Source organism: Sceloporus occidentalis, unplaced genomic scaffold, assembly GCF_023333645.1.
Source record: "Sceloporus occidentalis isolate IW3139 unplaced genomic scaffold, rSceOcc1.0.p SCAF_61, whole genome shotgun sequence".
NCBI lineage: Eukaryota > Metazoa > Chordata > Lepidosauria > Squamata > Phrynosomatidae > Sceloporus > Sceloporus occidentalis.
Window position 1 is genome coordinate 2,517,346 of NW_028317041.1, and position 20,155 is coordinate 2,537,500.

General features: G+C 37.0%; 1 protein-coding gene across 1 annotated transcript in view; it reads left to right on the top strand.

The window, feature by feature from the left end:
* Positions 1–20,155, top strand: part of LOC149287404 (tetratricopeptide repeat protein 29-like) — a 71,761-nt gene that overhangs the window by 42,759 nt on the left and 8,847 nt on the right. Inside the window, exons 7-8 of the mRNA XM_089492903.1 lie at positions 1,721–1,806; positions 18,838–18,929. Coding sequence (XP_089349029.1) covers positions 1,721–1,806; positions 18,838–18,929 — 178 coding nt within the window. The remainder of the gene's footprint in view (positions 1–1,720; positions 1,807–18,837; positions 18,930–20,155) is intronic.

Consider the following 20,155-nt stretch of genomic DNA (forward strand, 5'->3'; position numbering starts at 1 on the left):
AGTGCACAGTATATAGTGACTGTCCGCAATATGGGTCTGATAAAAAATCTATTTACTGCTGAATGCTAATATAAAAAATGATATAAGATAAAAGAAATATATAAAATGTATAAAACCAGAAGTATTAAAAGTGGTAAAATAACATGAAAAGTCCATAAAGGTCCAAAAAAAGTCGTCACTCAACGCGTTATAATAATAATGTAGAACAGTTCTCGCTAAAACAAGATTTGTACTAGATTTAAGTTCTAAGAAGGTCTCAACCTATTCACAATGTCTGTCTTTTTTCATCCGATAAAAGTAGTTACTGAAAGTAATTTTTAAATTGGTCCTTAGAGATCATGGGAATTAAAGCACACATTTTCTACAAAAAGACTGCAACTTGCAATGAAGTGGATGAGTCTCTCACTTCTGTTCTGCAGTCTGTCAGACAAATCACTCTGGTGTTATATTTTGATTTTACGTTGGTGACTAGCAGTTGAAGTGGTTATCAGAGAAGGTAGGGAATTGAGTGAACAAGAAAGAATTTCATTGCCGAATAGTTTTTGGCCTATTTTGCACACGTCTAATAGATAGTTAAGGGGTCTCTCCAGGCTTGATATCAATCTGTCTTTTCTATACTGTTTATCTCTGAGCGCTATCTTAAGAATGCCATGTGACATATGCAAGCTTCTCTAAGTTTGTGTTATCACATGGACACCTTCCTACAGAACATGAGCTTTTTGTTGTTAGTCACAAATAACGTTTATTGGTTTTAAGATTTGTCTGGACTAAAGATGATGCCTGTATTGGCTAACTGAATTGCATACAATTGGAAGCCTTCAAGACTGCATAGACTAGAGGCTCAAACCTTAATTCTGTAATAGCACTAGAAGATGCATAAACCTTTCCCAGTGTTGGTAGTATGTATATCTATGTGATATATAATGGATTTGTTTATATATTTTTTTTATTCTAGAAGATTTATATGTCCCTTTAATGTTTTCAGAAAGCTTTTTAAAACATCTGTAAGGCATGAATACATAATTGAGTGTTCTTTTGATCATTTTGGTGCATATTACATCTACAAAATAACATTATAACCTGGCTGTCTTATGTGCAAACTGTGTTATGAGTATGCCAAGATTGTATGCTTGTTTTCAAATGGAATGGACATTATCTCAGTCTAATAAATACGCTCTGAATTACCGATATTTCTTAGTGCCCTGTCAAGAACTAGCAGGCGTTCCTCAAAACTCCCTCCATGTGTCTTTTCATTACCGTGTCCGCAGATTGTGAGAGGTCTTACAGTCCGTTATGTAGTCACAGCGGGACTGAAACTACCAAAGCTATTTAAACCAATACATCCACTTAACATTTCAATACATGTATTTACCATGTACTTGCTGATGAAATATATATTTGGGCACATACATTATAATTGGGAGATTTATGTTGGCGTATGGTAACCTACCTAGAGCAATTAGCTGTTCAAAAAGTATTTTATATGGTACTCAATGTCTTTTTTTAATTACCCAACTGAATACATCTATTTTAGTGACTGCTCTTAATAATGAATGGATACAGAAAATCCACGTTTTAATATAAGCTTTAACTGTGAACACCATTTAAAACAGTATGCTGCTGCGCCACGGAAAGTACTATGAGCTTCATACTATTGCAATGGAATTTACTCGGAAAATATACCTTAATGATTAAATATTCTATTTAATATGTTCTACAGGTGGTAATAAGAAATTGGAGGGGGAAGCTGCCTATCGATTAGGATTGGCCCATATTTCATCTGGAAATCCTCAAACCGCATTTACAGTAAGTCTTATAATCATGTTGTCACAAAATAGTTGAATGATGTCTCATCTAGACATGTAACTATAGTTCTCCTGTTTTAGTTTGGTCATTGCAGAATGCTGACTGTTTTGACATCACTGCCACAGTTTGTAACTTAAGCTTTCTTATTATTTCTGGCCCCATGTGTCTAATGTATAATACTACCAACTGTATAAGTCGATATGGTAGTGTACAGATATTCATACAGTGTATATTAGGCAGCTCAAAATTATGGATCAACTATCTTCTTTAACAAACATACCATAGTATACAACAGGCTAACCAGGCTCATGGTCCAAGATCTGTCCTCCAACATCCCAGCTGGGAAAAAACAGTTAGCGGGTTTCCTTTTCTTCAACACCTTATACAATATAAGTCAAAGCTTTGCATTTTACTTTTTGTTTCTTCGTGATGGTCATGTAAGGTACCATCCGTGTGTTTGTTTTGGGCTATTTTCTTTTACTAGACTTATTAGCATTGCTTAGCAAGTAAATGTAAAAATCTTAATTTGAGCAACTCAGAACTATAGAATAGATGAACTGAGATTGTTTGATTGACATGAAAACTACTTAACTCTGATGAGAACGTACCCTGGCACTGGAGACTTTAATAACTTCTTGAAAGATGACTTGCTGAGATAGGGTTTGTTATTTACACAAAGCCAATATCAAATGTTCTGGCTAAAATAAATGCAGTAAGGCATTTTCAGTTCTAAACACGATAGCATTATTGTGAGAATAGTCATACCCATTGAACTTGGTAAGGCTATGGCAATTTAGTAACACTTAAAGGGAAAAAATATGAAATCCAACCACTAAGATAACAGACTCTAAAGTTAAAGTTGTATTATTTTAATAAATAACCCCCGTATCTAGCAAAATACTTACAGAGGATTATGAGATGCTACCATAGAGAAGCATGGGTCCTTTAAAAATACAAATTTCACAAAGTTGGCAATTTAGCGTCATCATGTATTACAGATGAACACAATTGAGAGCTGAGGAGTGGAGAGGGACAGTCTAAGCGTTAGGCGAGGCGAGACACAATTAAATGGACAGAGTATTAAAACACGTTTTATACTGATGTATAAATTAGGATTGGCCTTGCTCTTGAATCTAAAAGTTCTCTTTAAACAAAAGCGCTACAGAGTCTCCCATGCATGTCAACATATTCTTCAAGTGTTCTTAAAATACTACTGGAGCACAGTGTTACCAAGAAGTGGGCCACAATTTTAAACCTAAACGCATAGTAAATTATACCCCAAAAAAGTATAAAGCTACTGGTAACTGTGTCTACGATTCAGTATATTGGCAATTATAAATAACATGAAATTATGCTATTTAAAAGAAACATCCTAAAAAGCATGGTTTCCGCGGTAATTCAGAGGTCCAGAAATATTGCTAAATCATTCTACAACGTAAGTGAAGATTTTGTTTTCTTATATATTTCTCTATAATTATATTTTATATTCATATAAAATGTCCATCTTTTCATATACTTGGTTTTAGAGATGGAGAGAGGAGGTTTATGGGGAACAGCTGATCAGGAAGTTTGGAATTTAGAGGGAATTAAAAAAAAAAAAAAGCTGAAATCTAAGGGTTTGTGTATCCTTGAGGACGGCTAGATCTCCATGCTTGTAAGGCTTTAAAGTTTAGTTGATACTTGGTATCGTCTTAAGCCCAGGCTCACATAAGCATATGTGGGAACTCTCTGGGTCACTTTCCTCTTTCTCCAGGCAGGGGAGAGGAGTTTGGTCACTCACACTTCCCCTTAATATCACTCCCACTCGCCCCACACATTACTAGCCTTGCCTCTACGCATGGCTTTCCCAAGAAGCCACCCCTCATAAGACAAGTAAAATCTTGAGAACCAAGACAGGCTCATTTTACCTATGATCTTTTACAGTATGGATACATGTCACTATGGCCCTGAAATAATATGCTACTTTAAAAGCTCAGGCATATACAGGTGCCAGGACTTTTTCATAAACACCAAGCCCTTTATTTCAGATGAATTTCACAGTAGGTGCTGAAGCAATTTAAACCATGGCTGGAGGCTCAATTCCATGTTATAGCTTAATACAGAATATTTTGTATTCATCCTGTCGCTATATTTACGTATTTACAGTACTCCATAAAGCTTCACATTTTTCTCTCTAATGTCAAACGAAGGGCACATACCCTTGTGATATCCAGCTAATATTTCTAAGATAAAACCAGGGAACATTTTATTTAGCGCCTTTCAAAGAGTAAACACCTGTTAAAGTCTTTTTTTATATAAGCTATGTTTAATGTACAGTATGTGCATTATAGTTTTCAAATCTTCAAATAATATATTGCCCCACCTATGCTATAGTCCAGGCTATTGAATAGAGAACTGTGCTTTGTAGAAAATATTAATGGGTAATTAATGCCTTTGCAAAAGAAGACTCTTATTACAGTAAGTAATTGGTTATTCTTCATATGGTATAATTTACTGGGACTATAATAACGAATCTGCAATATTTAAACTGCCGTGGTCATTATTCCTGCCTGTTTATTTTACCGCCATTCTAAGATGTCAATGCCCACCAGAACTGGACACATCTATGTAGAATTTAAAAGTTATCAGAAAGGTGCTATCCCACCTAGACAAAATCATTTTAAAGGTTTAATCACATAAAACAACATCAATACTTTTAAGAAACCCTTTCAGTTTGTAACAATCCGTATATTTAGGAACTTTGCAGGGTAGGCTATTTAGACCTCTCCTTCTAAGGGTTCTTCTGAGAGTTTGTGAACATGGGTGGAACTAGTTGCATTTAAGGGCAGAAATTGCCCCAGAAATCCTTCAGTGGGAAGCAAGAGGGTCTAGATTGGGAATAATCGAACATTGCTTGCCTACCTGCGGACAGAAGAAACTAAGCAAGGAAAACAGGGCTTCACCCGGAGACTCCAGGTCAAACCCCTTAGAGCTCCCAGATATATCTAACAGTAAATGCTTTGCATTTTTAAGATTTTGGTGGCGTTCAACAATACTAAGACTTACCCAAAAGTGTTACATTTAGCAGACTAGATGGAAGATCCTTTAGGTTTTTTTAGGTACCAGAAGGTGGTGTATCCTTTGAGTGTGATCAAAATAAAAGGCGAGAAGATAAAATAACTATAAACTATAGCGATAAAACAAAATCCTATTCAATCCCATCATAAGTACACATTTCCTTGTTAGTTCTTTGTGCCTGTTTTTCGTAGGTTACTTGTTAAACCTTGAAAAAACAGGGTTTTTTTTACAGTTATAGCAGAGCTACCTGTACCATATGAGAATCAAATATAAATAATGTTTTTAGACAGACTTGTTCAGTTGGAAACACAAACAGCTCATACTTGTTTTGAAAATAACAGCAAATAAAGCCTTTTCTGCTTTTAGTTTAGAAAGCATTTGTAATCATAGACTAGAAAGTGTCATAGATTTTAAGCCACATCACTTAAAACCTGTGTATGTACTGGGGGTCCATATATTTTCTGTTACAGTTGTATTAAAATATTCTTATGATTTCTCCACCTTAGCCCCAGAACTTCTCTTTTAGCACGGCAATCCACAGTGTTTCAATAGCAGTGCCAATTCCTGCCTTGTGTCCTACAAAGAGCTTGGCAACCATCCAGCCAGATTTTTATATATTCGGGGTTATGTATAAAGAACAGTTCTGCTGCAGTGGTGACATTAGAGCAAGCAGTATAGCGAACGTAATATTCCTGCTTCACCTTTACCACTTTGTAAGGATTGCTCTTTGCACGTTATTTTGTTTACTCACAAAAGATTGGTATGTGATGAGCCTAGGCTCTCTGTTTAATTATATTTACCACAAAGTATGTATTGCGTGTTCATATATCGGGTTACCTCGGTTAGATAGAAACACTATTTTGGTTGTCTCAAAGTATGTACCTGGCATATTGTACATCATTTTTTTTATCATAATAAGCAAAATTGACAATAGATTCATCTCCAAAAGTGCCTGGAATGGAGGTACCATCTAGCAGCTTCAGCCACCAGCACTTTATCTGCACATTGTGACATCATTGTGATATCACTGAACATCAAGCAATGCAATGCTTTTCACGTTTCACTCCAGACAGTGGCCTTCATCAGACATGGGGCCTCCAGAACAGAAGCTTGTTGTCATTCACATGAGCTAAAAGAATCCCTTTGATTTCTTCATGTTTTATTCATCGTGCTAAGTTTCCTGTCTTTTCCATTTAGAAGTCAGGCTTCTTTTAATTTGTTATCAGCTTTCTTTAAAGACTCTATGAAGATGAATGTTAAGGTTTGCGATGACCTGTCATTAGCATTGATTTTATGTTTTTAAATGTGGACGTGTAACAAAGTTCTCCAGGCTTGGGGCTTCTAAATTCAGTCCAGTGGCCAAGGGTACAATTAACTTCATTAAAACATGTTTAAATACCTAGTAACTCTATACATGAGCTGACCCTGGGATCCTCCTAAATTTATTTAATTACACACATTCTAATATTAATGCATATTTTCCAACACATGGCTGTACATTTCAATACATAAAATAAGAAATGTCCAGTTGGTTTTAATTTGTTTTTGTCTTTAGTTACCATTACCAAATAACTTCAAAAAATGCTAAACCAATCCTCTAAATGTATTTGTCTTTGATATTTTTACACAAAGAGAAAAACATACACTCATCTGAGGTTTTTTATTGTATATATCAAATGTATCTTTATAGTAGCAGTATAAAGCATCTATACTCTTCATCCCATAATCTAACAAATAATTCTACATCAAAGTTCCAATTGTAATGAAAAGCCAAATAAAACCACCAGGTAAATAACTGGATAACTGGTAAGCTATTCCTTACAAAACAAGGCACCTTGGCAGAAACTTCTTGCCAGATGGCTCAGTCGCGTTTCTTAGCTTTACTTCTTCAGTAAGGTGTCATTGTAGAAAAAAGTCCCGCTAATTATCAGCTTGTATGCAGTGACAGGCATCAAACATACTGAGTGTTCTTTTTAAGATCAGTGTCAATGCTGCCAATCGCGTTGTCACATTTTCTCTTGTAATGCTTGTCGTTTCTCATTTATTACATGTTGTATTTGTCTGATGTTGAACATGGATCTATTTAGCATGTAATACACAAGCCCAAGTCTATCAAAGGTGCAAATCCATCCAACTAATTATCTGTCAGGCCTTGAATATTTGGTCTTTGCTGAAAGGCTTAATGTGTTTCATGTTTGGCTGTCTGTTTTCCAAGTGTTTGATAACACAGGCTTTCCAAGTGGTTGTTTTAGAGTCTGGAGTTTGTCTACCTTGAAGTTCCAGATGTTTTGTAGCCATATAGGATCTACCCGAGTCTTGGAAAACTGATATCCCGTCTTTTGTAATTCAAACATCCATGACCTACTGAGTCTCAGATCAATGCTAGCCTAGGTAGCTATGGCTGTTGTAGAGGTCCATGTGATGGTTGGTGAAAATGCCAAGTGTTTGTTGCTACCCCAGAGTTCCAGTGGTTCCTGGTGGTTCCCATTAGTCGCTCATGTTTTTGCTGATCATTCAGAATGCTGCTCTCTAGGAGGCTTCAGGATGTTTTCCAATGATTACATACAAGATTGGTCCAAAAAGAAATAAAGGGAATTTTAATCATATTGCAATTGATATTAGACACCATGTCTTTTTTAGTCATTTTAGAAAATAGATAAATTAGACATGTAAATTTGTTAATTAAAATAAAAAAAAATGTTTTCATTATGGCATATTTATTTATCTTTCCTTTTAAACGAATGTGCACTGCTTCAAAAATATACACATCCTGACGTTGTCAATAAATATGACATGATTGTTTCATTATACAAAAAAATAATTCCGTGATGTTATTATACTGTTAAAGTGTAATTACAATGCTTATAGTAAAAAATAAAATGGCATTTTTTTTTTGCAATCGGAGATCTGTGCTCACACATACAGAGATAAAAACATTGTTCCTTGTCCCACGAGAGAGCTACTTATCATTACAGTGAACAATAGCGCTCGGACTGGGTTTGTTTCATGGTAATGTGCTGTTTACAGACGGTCTTTGTGACATGCTAAAAGGGTCTTGCCACACAGCCTGAGACTTATGGGATGTAAGCTCAGGGGTCTCAGCGGTGGTTTTCCTGCCTCACATTAGAGTTTTCATCTTCTCTGTCCTTTTGTGCTAAAGCCTACCTCAGGCACTTCCCTTCTAGGGGAATCCAAGAGAAGCAGCTGTTATGAAAGATTTCATTTCCTCCTGCCGTTGTTCATTTCTGCAGCTTCCACCGTCTCCCGGCCTTCCTCCAAACAAATGCCTCTATGCATATCAACTTTTTTTTATTGGGACTTATTCCTGCACCTTAATCATAATAATAAAAAACATATGTTAAAAAGAGCACCGCGGTGAGAAAGAGCGCTGGAGGGGATGTCGTTTTAACAATCCTGTTAGCTAATTATGTTACCTTTGGAGTGCCAGATGGGCATGAAGAACACTGCTTTCTATGACTTTGTAGCACTCACAGGGTTAATCTGATAAAAGACAAATACTTGTATGTTTTAAAAACAGTTTTTTGTTCTTCATTTTGTTGTTTTAAACCCAGGATTTGGATAACGCACGTTAATACACTCATTCACCTATGGTCATTGCTGTGACGTAGATCAAAATGATGGTTCAGTAAGCATGCAACGTGTTAAATGCACGCTATCCAGCCCTATATCACTCTTCATGAGGGACTGCATGGAAAGCCTATAAGAGTTGCAATAGAGGGAAGCCAAGGGGCAGCTGCCACACATGAGAAGTGGAGCACATTGCATTAGAAATGTTAGCGTTATTGTTTCAGTAGCTTCACGCAACGCATATGGCCGTAATTAAATAGTGACTGGTAAGACCCTTAGACCTTTAGGATTTCATGTTCTAATTTATAGATGTGATTATTTATTTGTATATCCCATGGTAATTCTGCACCAAGTTGACATTCATAGTCCTCATAACTTTTATTTTACAATGCAAAACCTTCAAGTGATTATCTATCATGTTATGGGAAATGTACTTAAATGTTTCAGTTTTTCAAAGTTTCAGTGGCGAGCCATTTTTAGATATCAGTACTTCTCGATATATATTTTTCTCTGCCTGGAGTACATCCACTTGTTAAACTGTGCAAAAATGGCCGAAGTGGGTGACATTTTTAACCTATTAAGGGCACCATTAAGAATAAGTGGGCTTTTAAGATTGAAGAAAAGGCAACACAGTTTTTTTTTCTATACCATTGCAAACCCCATTCAATTTACCAAAAGAGGTAAAGAAAAGGAAACTTTCTCTGAGAAAGTCATAGATATCCATGCTGTCTCATAGACTGATTTACCTGCACTGCACAGTGCTATGATGTGTTAGCTTTTAAGTTTAAAGTGTGGATGTTTTATATACAATGCTTTAAACACCTCTGCCGTTATATATATATAGTTCTAGGTTTGTTCAGTGTTGTTACTTTATGTTTTTAGTGAGAAAGTACTTTAAATCATGTCTTGGATGTACAGAATGCACATTTGTTTACGTAACATGTCAGTTCTATTGACTATATACCATGGGATGGTTTTATATAGGGAAGGTATAAATCTGCTAGTAAAATGACTACTAAAATAGATTTCCTGGCAAACAATAATACCAGTTCGGTATATATGGCAGCTATATTTTTTTTAAAGAAAAAGTTCTAAACTTCATCACTTGCTAAGTTTCTTCTTGGATTTTTTTAAGGCGTTCCAGAGCTTTCTTGTCAGTCTTTCTGTATATGAGTAACTATATAAGACCATGGTACAATTTAGCCTTCTCTTCCCATGTCATAGCCAATGGAATTTGGTCACTGTATTCTAACGCCATTTTTATATGAAAATATAAGTCTTTATCCTACTCCTTACCAAACATCAACAACAAAATATTCTTGCAGTACCATCCTAGAAGGTAGTTCCTCCTATGGCTACGTGTGCAGCACACTTACCATGTGGCAAAGTTTAGGAATGTTTATTGTAGGTAATTGATTGGGGAACGTTTGAATGTTACCACAATGAATTATTGTAAATGTAATGAACTGCAAGGAGAAGTAGGCATCAGTTGCACATTAATATTTTATGATACTCATGGCTTGTGCACACCTTATATAAACATACCGGATTTAATTAAGAAACAGTATATGTACCTGGAAGTTTACCTCCATTGTGTAGTTTAACTTATAGTGGTCTGTGTTTAGTTCCCATTAGGATTAGAAAGTCTTTGATTTCTCTTGATTCTGTTCAGAACTGATTCAGCTGAAGAGTAGCATGAATATACAAAATTATTGTATTTTATTTAGAATGAAAATTCTAATTCAGAATTAGAATTTTGCAATGATGTTAGCACAGCTAGAAATGTCCATGTTTTTCATGATGCCAATCTTTTGAACGGTATTGTGTGTGTATGTGTGTTTATATATATATATATATATATATATATATATATATATATACATTTAATTTATATATAATATTCAAATGTACATATACACACACAAAATCCTGGCAGGTATCCTGCATTGAGCATAAAGAAAAAACACAGTGTGGAAGCGGACAGTTAGTAAATGATATGTGAACTGCATCAAATTGCTTAAAGCCTTGCTGAAGGATTAGAACTCCAGGCAACACGGGCGTGCTATACCATGAACATCTCATTTGTACTTACCCTGCCCGTCATGTCCAGGTGTCTTGTTGTGCCTCTCTACCCCTCTGCCATTGTCTGCTTTTTGTCTCGAGCTGTTTCATTTTTATCCCTTCATGCCACGTTCGGATAAAGAGCATTTCTCATTTGTTCTTCCGCCGCGGCTCCATCCTGCACTTGTCACTGCTCAGCTCCCAGCACCACACTGGTTTGTTTTTGTCAATAACCATTTATTTGTTGCTGGAAAAGTAGGAGCCATTACATCTGACCTCCCTGTTTCATCAATTATGGATAGATTATTGGATGTGAACATCTGCAGAAGCTTGCTGCTGAACTCACCTCCTGGCTGGGATTAGATAAAGTATTAAACTCTTGTTTATTGTTAGGCCAAAACTGGGAAGTCGGGGAATTCCAGCTCTTGCAAACCCCTATCAGCAGGCACCTAACATTGTTTTAGTATTGCTACCGTTTCCCACAAGATTTTGCCCATTTATTATTTACACTTATTACCCGTTGTTAAGACATAGTTGATAAAAGCTCTTGGCAGGCATCGCATTTCCAGTGGTTGTCACATCTGCCAGAAAGAAAGAACAAATCCATAGATTTCCTGTACATTGCCGTTTAAGGGCAGCAAAGGAAGGTTATAGCGGTTCACGTATATATTAATTTTCTCTAAATACAGCCGGGTGAGTTCTCTAAAGACTAGTTAGATATGTGTGCTGTACTCTGGGTTGGTTGCTGTTAGGAAATTAGTTGATAAATTGCTTTAGACAGATTTATTTTTATAAACACCTTGGTCAGAAGCATAATAAATTATATATCTGTTCTCTGGGTAGCATTTTTTTCTATGGTCTTTCCATGTACGTTCAATGTCATTTTGCAGCAAATCCACATAACAGGATATTTTTTTTTTTTACTCTCTGAGAGTTATTGTATTTGTTACCATGGAAAGTTTAAACTTTTGCCATGCCCAGGTTTAAATAAAATAAAAAATACATACATTTTTAAAATAAGAAATGCAGGTTTGATACCTGAGAAATGTCTAAGAGAAATCATTTTTTCAGAGTCGTCTTAAAAAAAAAAAATATGTTAAGGCGATCAGGCCTGGGACTGAATTTTAGGGGTAGACTTGGCCTGAATAGACTTTAAAGGGGCACAAATTGGGCATAATCTGACAGAATGAGGTCAGGCCCAAACATGACTTTCCAAAGATTAAAACACTGAGCCAGAGGCCTGGTAATCAGTATGGAGGTAGACGTGTTATTTTACTTGGTATTGATGTGCGTTCTTAGAGATAGATTAGCTAGTTTTAATGATTTACTTGGGCATTGTCTAAAGGAGTATCTTTTTGGTGACACTGTGGGGGTCATGTGTAACAAATGATGATGCAATGTTTTAAACTGGTCTTGTCACCATAATAAATAATGTAATAATTTCGGAAGCGGTGGTGTAATCTGTGCATAGGGGCAAGGCTTTATCCAGACAGCCTTTAGTAAGTGGCAAGATGGAGGGAAATAGGTAGTGAGTTGGTGTGATCAAACACCACTCCGCTGTCCCGATCAAGTAGAAATTGACCCAGAGACTGTGCAGTTGTGAAGCAGCATACTGCCAATTACAGCCTGCTCAGAGAAGGCAAGATGTATTAAATGTTAAAACTTAGGTGACTTTTCCATTGACTTTTCCATTGACTTTTCTGATCATGGAAAGTGATTATAGATATCTTGTTGCTATGGAAGTAGAACTATTTTTTCAGTTATAAAAGTCGACAGATTTTTGTGAAATGAGCTTTATGCAATAAATGTGCATATCTTCATACATTTAAATTGGAAAAAAAGTTATTGGAATATAAACTTATTGAATCAGAATCCATGCATTTTTCACATGGTAAACAAAGCGACAATGTCTCTCGCACTTTCAGCAGCAGTAGCAGCAATATAATGTAAGAACATTGGCATCTAGGTGTTGTATAGTTGATTCAAAGACAAAAAGGGTTATTCCAAGGCTTGACAAACCCCATGTTGCCATGTTAATGTTACAGAGTGTGTATGTGTAAGTATGTTACTGTGTATGTTAGTTTGTGTATGAAAGTATGTTACTGTGTGTGTTATTATGTGTAAGTATGGTACTGTGTGTGTTAGTGTTTGTGTGTGTATGAAATAACGTTACTATGTTAATGCGGGTGTGTGCATATTAGTATGTTAATGTGTGTATAAGTATGCTACAGTGTGTGTTAGTATGTTAATGTGTTAGTGCATGTGTGTAAGTATGTTAGTATGTGTGTTAATTAGTATAATTGGGAAAAATAAAAAATGGTCTTCTAAATTCTTTGGATGGCTCCTAAATTCTAACCAAATTTGTCGACCCCTGGATTATTCTGTATAAGCAAAGTTTATACCACATTTGTGTCATGGCAATAATAATTGTTCAGACAATACAATAAAATGAACTGTTAAGGTGACTTTTCATATAACAAGGTTTCTCTACCAGGGGCGTTTCTAGGTCTCAAAAAGATCCGGGGCTAGGGCCCATAGCAGGTTTGATAGAGGTGGAGTCCCCCCCGTGGGAAGTCCCGGCAAGGGATATTGTTAAAGCACATCGATCGGAAAGTGCTGACAGGGGAGGCTGTCTCAGCGTATCGGAGAGTAGGATGCAGGTCCCCTGCAGCGCTGCGGGGGATCTGTATGCTAATCCTGCCGCCCAGAACTGCATGTCCCGTCGGCGTTGGGCGATACGAATTGCGCATTCTTGTGCTAAACCCTGAATATAGGCCGCACCCCCTCTTTAAAGACTTAAAGGGGGGGGGAGTGTGGCCTATATTCGGGCAAATATGGCATATGCACATTGTACATTGTTGTACATAGGAACTAATAAGTAAAATGCATATAGCCATATTTGCCCAAGGGATTATATAGTCTTTAATTAAAGCTGATACCTTTATTGGGCCAACATAGAAGTCATTTTAACATCACATAAGCTTTTGGAATAGTCACATCTATTCATCAGTGATTCCATTGGAAGAAGAGTCTTCTGGAGTCCCGTAAGTTTATGTGACTGTACATATTTTTCCATGTTGGCCCATCTGCAATATACATTTTATATATGCCAAAAATTCAAATGCAGGTGTATCAGATTTAGAGGATCTGTATTGCAGTTATCTAGAAGTTGAACTAAGTCGAGCCTTCCATTTAAGTTTTCTAAAAAAAAAACCGTATATGAATGAATCAGTTAAAAGGAAACCTATAACTTGCACATGCTGGTTAGAGTATATTATTTTAAATGATAATGGGAATGGTTTGGCGGGGGATAGGTCATGCCATGATAACCTCATTAACTTCTTTAAAGAAATAAACTGAAATTTTGATCAAGGTAATGATGTGACCTGCTTAGACTTTGCAAAGGCTTTTGATGTCACTGAATACAGCATAAAAAGTATCGTTGTAGATGTAGGCAGAAAAGTGTGGCCGCTAATAATGTAATTATCATATTAATATTGGGCAAGTATTCTACATGAGTGAGATCAGCATAGAAAAGTGATTATGAAATCAGCCCCTACCCGTTAGCAGAACATTTCTTGTTACTGTGATAAACTGGGGCTTCTTACTGTATATTACCTCGCTTGCCATTCTCCTGGGACTCTGACCGTTCCAGAGATAATTACATTTTATTGTTGGCCGGTTATAGGATTTAAGTAGCCACTGGCAAAAGAAGCCTTGCCTTTAGTGGCTCAGTAGTGGTCATATTACTTGAGGAGCCCAGTGCACAAGGTGACTGTTTCATGTATCTCTGAGATATAGAGAATTTACAACCATATAAACACAATGGGAATTTCCGGCTAATTAGAAAATGCCCAGAGATTTTTATGCAGGAACAGTGTAATAATGTTTTATTCTGTATACTCCCCTCGGAAAACAGAGTCACTTGGTACACGGTGCTATGGAGGCTATGCTGTCCTGGCACACTCTATAGTAGGACTGCTTTTTTAATCCCGCTAATTTTTTGCCCGCTCCCGCAATGTGGGTGTTCCACTCCCGCCCGCTCCCGCCACATTTGTGGCCAATCCCGCCCATTCCTGCCACATTTGTGGCCAATCACGCCCACCTCCTTACCTGAACTGCAGATTTCCCACGCAGTCCCACAAGGCTGCCCTCGAGATGTTCCCTCACAGCATCTCTTCTCTTGCTCTGCCCAGGAACACAGCGGAGTCACGGGAAGTGACGTCACATCACGTGACTCCGTTTTGTTCCTGGGCGGAGCAAGAGCAGAGACACTGTAAAGGAGCAGCGCGAAGGCAGCCTTGCGGGACTGCGCGGGATTACCGGGACCCGCAGGTACAGTGCCTGACCGCTCGCTCCCACCCGCAACACCAACAAGACCGCCCGCGGGACTCGCCTCCCAATGTAGTGCTCTACTCTATAGTGCAAATTGGCCAGCTTGGAAGATTATAGAGACTGCGCTTGGGACAGGCCCGTTCACCTGGGTTGCCTATACCATTGACTGGCACCACAATATGCAGTAGTATAAATATTTTTATTTCTGATACACTTTAACACTAATTTGTTGGAATTCTGCTTCTTGTCTAACTGTAGATTATAGAATTGGACAAAGCAGGCCAGAAGTTTGAAAGATACTAAGAAAACAAGGCATATTGTCCACTTGGTCTACCAATCTACATTTTAGAAATAAATCCTAGCTTTGGTTTTATGTTCACAAATATTGCTATATATCTTGGCCAGGAAATAATGATAATGTAAAGAAATCTCAATGCTACAGTAAACAAACTTTTATTTTAACTATGTATTAAATGATCTCATGCAATTAATTAGACCTTCTATGAAACTCTTTGGGGATATGAATAAACTGATCTCAAGAACTATAATTAATAAATATCTGGCAGGATCCGGATCTGTGGTTCCTTTACACTACCTAATAAATGTACTTTCATGGGTTATTTTCTGTAACAATGTACTAGATGTACTTCTTCTTTTACCTTTACTGAGAGCGTGAAAGATAAGGGGAACACCTCTCCGACAGAAGTGCTAATGCATTGCAGGTATTTAGACGTACATTCAATATACATAAAGCTGTCCCAAATATAACACAAGACCAAGTACCAAATAAGATTTTTAGAGCAGACAAAAAATGGGCAGACTAAATGGGCCAAATTGTTCTTGTCTGCATGTTTCTGTTTCCTTTATTAACCATACTGCAGGATTTTGTTATATGGGGTTATTTATGCCTCAGCTGAAATTAAAATCATTTTTTGTATTTTTTTATATTATTACCTTTTTGTTAATAACCAGATGAGTGTGGTATTGTGGTTGACTGTTCTGTCTATTCCAATGCTGTAATAGAAATGATCACTATGCTTATCGCAGCCTTCAAAAACATATCGCTAGGTGATGTACCGAAAAATTCTTTCAAAGGTAGCTACGTCTTTTTGTTTTGTTTGTTTATAGAGATCAACGAAGGAGACCGTCCACTTTGCTCATTTAGTTTCCCTGTAGCTATTTTCTCTCTTCTGGGAGGCAGCAGCCTTGGGAGTGCTGGTGGCCATGGCAGGCTAATCTGTTGAAATGGCTAAATTGGTAGATCATGGAAGAGGGGCTGCCTCTGCAGAGTGTCTCATAAAAATACCCCGCAGAGCACAGGGAGGCTACGCATGACATGCTTTACGGACCATTTAAATTGTTAATGCTATAGTATGTTAGAACCTAAGGCTTGTTCAGACGTGATGGTGGCCAACAAAACCCACTCAGGGCAACAATTGTTGATAGATAACAGTGCTGTAGATGCTGTAGATTGTCAAAAGGTAAGTACTGTGTACAACTCTCGTGATGCTCAACCAGCATCTTGGGAGCCATTGTCCACAGCAGCCGGAGTGTCTCTCAGTGCTGTCTGCGCAGGAACAGCAGAGCATATTATTACATAAATAAAAATTATGCATACACATTATAATGCTGTTATTGCTTTGTGTCGTATTTTACAGCAACCCATACTGGGAAATGCACTACCACTAGATATATGCAGCCCATTTTAAACTGATAGTAACAAAGATAAGCATTTCATTTAATAGCACAGCCTTACATTGCCAGATTTCATTGATCAAAACACCGGGTAAGGGAAAGCATTTTAGTGAGCGCTCTAAATAGTAGCATCAGCAAATCAGAGAATACAAACACACGCTTTGGAAGATACATGAAGACAATATCATTGGCTTTGTCAGCTACTGCCCAGTGATTGTGCTTTATTGCAGATAATTGAAAACGGCACTAAAGACAGCCCTGCATGTGCGTTTCCAACTTAAGTTTGTATATCAGACCTTTGTGCTTTATGAGCCATTAGGTGATACAAGAAGTGCAAATTCCGTCTGCCGATCGTCAAACGTCTGCAGCCCCCCCCCCCCTAGTCTTCAATCTGGCTGCGATTGCTCTGCATGCTCCTTAGTCCCATTCAGCAGCATATGTCAGAAGTCATTAGCTGGGGATCCCTCTGACTAATGTTCCACTTGATTGTCTGAATCATGTTCAAGAGCTGTAAATGAGGCAGAAGCACTCTTACTGCTCACAGACTGTGAAATGGCAGAGAGGATTCAGATTGCCAGAAATCAAAGAAATGCATTTCCAATAAACTTTGACAACGATTTTCCAGCATCAGACGGCAGAGGAAATGCATTTGCCAAATTGTATTTGTAGGACACTCCAACAAACAAACTGTATCACATAATGGGCTAATTGAATTTGGATTAAGTAATGTTTACCAAACACTGAGAAATTATCTCGTACCCAAGAGTAATCCACAAAACTAATAGATACGATACGGAGCCAGTGATAAATAAACAGGTAATAAAAAGTGAAGGCTCGCTATATGACTTTGTTGCTTACTTTTTAATGAATGGATTCATTTTCTGTCTAAGGACTTTGTGGGTGTATTATCCATTAACTTATATAAAGTTAAATATGACATATTTAAAATAAATGCTTGATATCGGTACATTTTGTATTCATTTTATATTAATTTCACTGTTGTAAAAAAGCATCATAGTTAAAATACAATGTGTTGCTATATGAAAGAACATATTGAAACCTTTACATACACATATATTTGTAATAATATATTATATACTGTATACTGGGGATAGGCGGGTCACTGATCCACATTATTGCATAGGGTACATGGAGCTGGAACTGCTTGGACTGTAAGGCAATATAGAAATCGAGAAGGAAGGTTTAGGATGGTCTTTCCTCGGAACCATGGATTCATTTCTGAATCTCAAGGGTTAAGTCTTAAGTGCCCCTACATATTACAGATAGTATTTGTGCACACTGGTGTTAGGTTTTTTTCTGCTCATTTTTCAAAAGAAAAACTTCATATTATTCATATTACCATCGTAGGATACTATTGTAAAAAGTGAAAAACATTATGCATAATGAATTCATTTTTTATTCTTTCTGCATATTTGTTTAACAGGACGATATTGCTCTTACATAATTTACTTTTGCGCTGGGAGTCCTGGTCAGGAATAAACATGGCGCACATTTCAGTCATTGGTCCATTTCAGCTGTTGAGTCCCAGTATCACAATGACCACTTGAAGGATTTGCATTAAGGGTCATACGAAATGAGATTTTTTTTTCTCTCCCTCTTGTGTTAGTTAAGGATCTTTACATGCAGCCTGAATTACTAACACACAGTGCTTCTTTTTTTTGGATGGGTGTATTTGTGAATGCCAAGCCACCCATCTTACACACATCATTTTGCATGCAAGGTTAGTGTCGCCCCTAGTGGATCTAGTAGTACATGTATCTGAACATCTTCAATTTGCACCAGAGGGCTAAGCTATGCCAATTCTCATACTGCATTGGGTTAATGGCCTTCTAAATTATCAGCTATATGTTTCACATTTTCAAGAATACATAATTCAAACCATCAAAGCACCAACGGTATGTTTGTAAAAGTAAAATACATATTACCCAAGTAGATAAAGAATCTCGAGGTCATCTGAGAAAGGTATGAGAACATAACCATTCCATCATATTGTAAACACAACTGTATCAAAAGGAAAGACATGTAATATTAAATAATAATTCAAATAATTTGTCCGAATTTCTCTGTTTACCAATGTTAAATCAAATTGTCATTAGAGTGTATTTGATCACTGTCTTCTTCCCCAATAAGAAAAATGGATTTAGCTGTATTTCCCCCGAGAGAAAATTAAGCCTTATGTTGAAGATAATACCTTTCATTGGATCAACATAGAAAAATATGTAGAGTTATATGGGCTTTCAGGACCTCTGACGTCTTCTTCTTTTGCCCTCGCAGTCATTAAATACCTACATGGAAATCTCTAAAGGGCTGGGAGATAATGTTGGCCTGGGAAAAGCATACGAAGCAATGGCAAGAGCCCTAGAAAGGTAAGTTTGCTTTCCCGTGTCCCTCTGTCACTGGAAATTCATTCATCTGTGAGAAACTTAAATTGCCAGAGATCTGTCACTTCCCATTTACTTTCTGTTTATGTTCTCAACAGTGCCCTTCCTGAGTGACCCTTTCAGTCTAAATTATCTGAAACAAATACAGTTTAAAAGGGCAGTATGGAGCAGTATCAAAGCTTTTCTTATCCCACACGTAAAAACAAAATGTTTAAAAATAAGCTTAAAACTGCTGTGCCCAGTAAATTCCCTGTATTATTAACGAGTTTATTTCTTGCTTGTTTAGAAAATTATCGGTTGTAGAGACATGCAAATAATTCCATTGATTCTGTTACTTTGCCCAGTTATTTGGATTCAGTCAGGGGGGAAAAATCTTACTGTGAGCATTTTATGTATTTGTTCACGTTTTAAATGGAACGACTTTGATGCTAAATGTATTTTAATTTAAATATAGAAGAAATACAACCGACCACCAAAAATATATCAGACAGCTGGTGTGTTATACACTATCAGGTATATTGCTCATCAGACAAAATTTAAATATACAGACTGAGCAACCAATCAGAACACTTTCTTTCTTTCTTTCACAGTGGATTTCTTAATAAGAACTCCAAGACAGGTTAATGTAAATGCACCACCAAAATATCCTAAAAAAATGATAAATGGATGTTAACATAACATATAAATCCTGTTTACCTTCCAATTTATTTACCATTTCCCCTTTTTAAATAGCAAACCAGCCTCAAGTTCTCTGATCCTTGCCCAAGTGGTATATTCCAGGAGAACATTCTGAGTACTGATAATGATATTTGTAAATGCAATGTTTAATTGACGTAAGTTATACTTTGCTGTCCTCCAGGGGCCTTTTGTATGACCACCCACTCTTCAGCCACATCAGGAAGTTTGGCAGCTCTGATGTAAAATAAAAATGTGTGATGTCTGTGGGCAAACTGTCATCTTAATACCCAGGGTGTCGCTGACATGCCTGTCTTTATTGATTAGTAAATAGCTTTAGAAACAATTAAGGATATAGGTTTGTAGTCACCTTCTGTAATGGGAGCCTGCCGTCTGCTTTAGTTTACAATAATAGTTTGATAATATAGTGTGCAGAAAATGCAAGCAAATGCATAAAGATTTTTTTTAAAGAATGGCACTTTGTGACATCAGCACACAGGCTCACATTCACGTAAATTCCGATTCATGACAGCAGT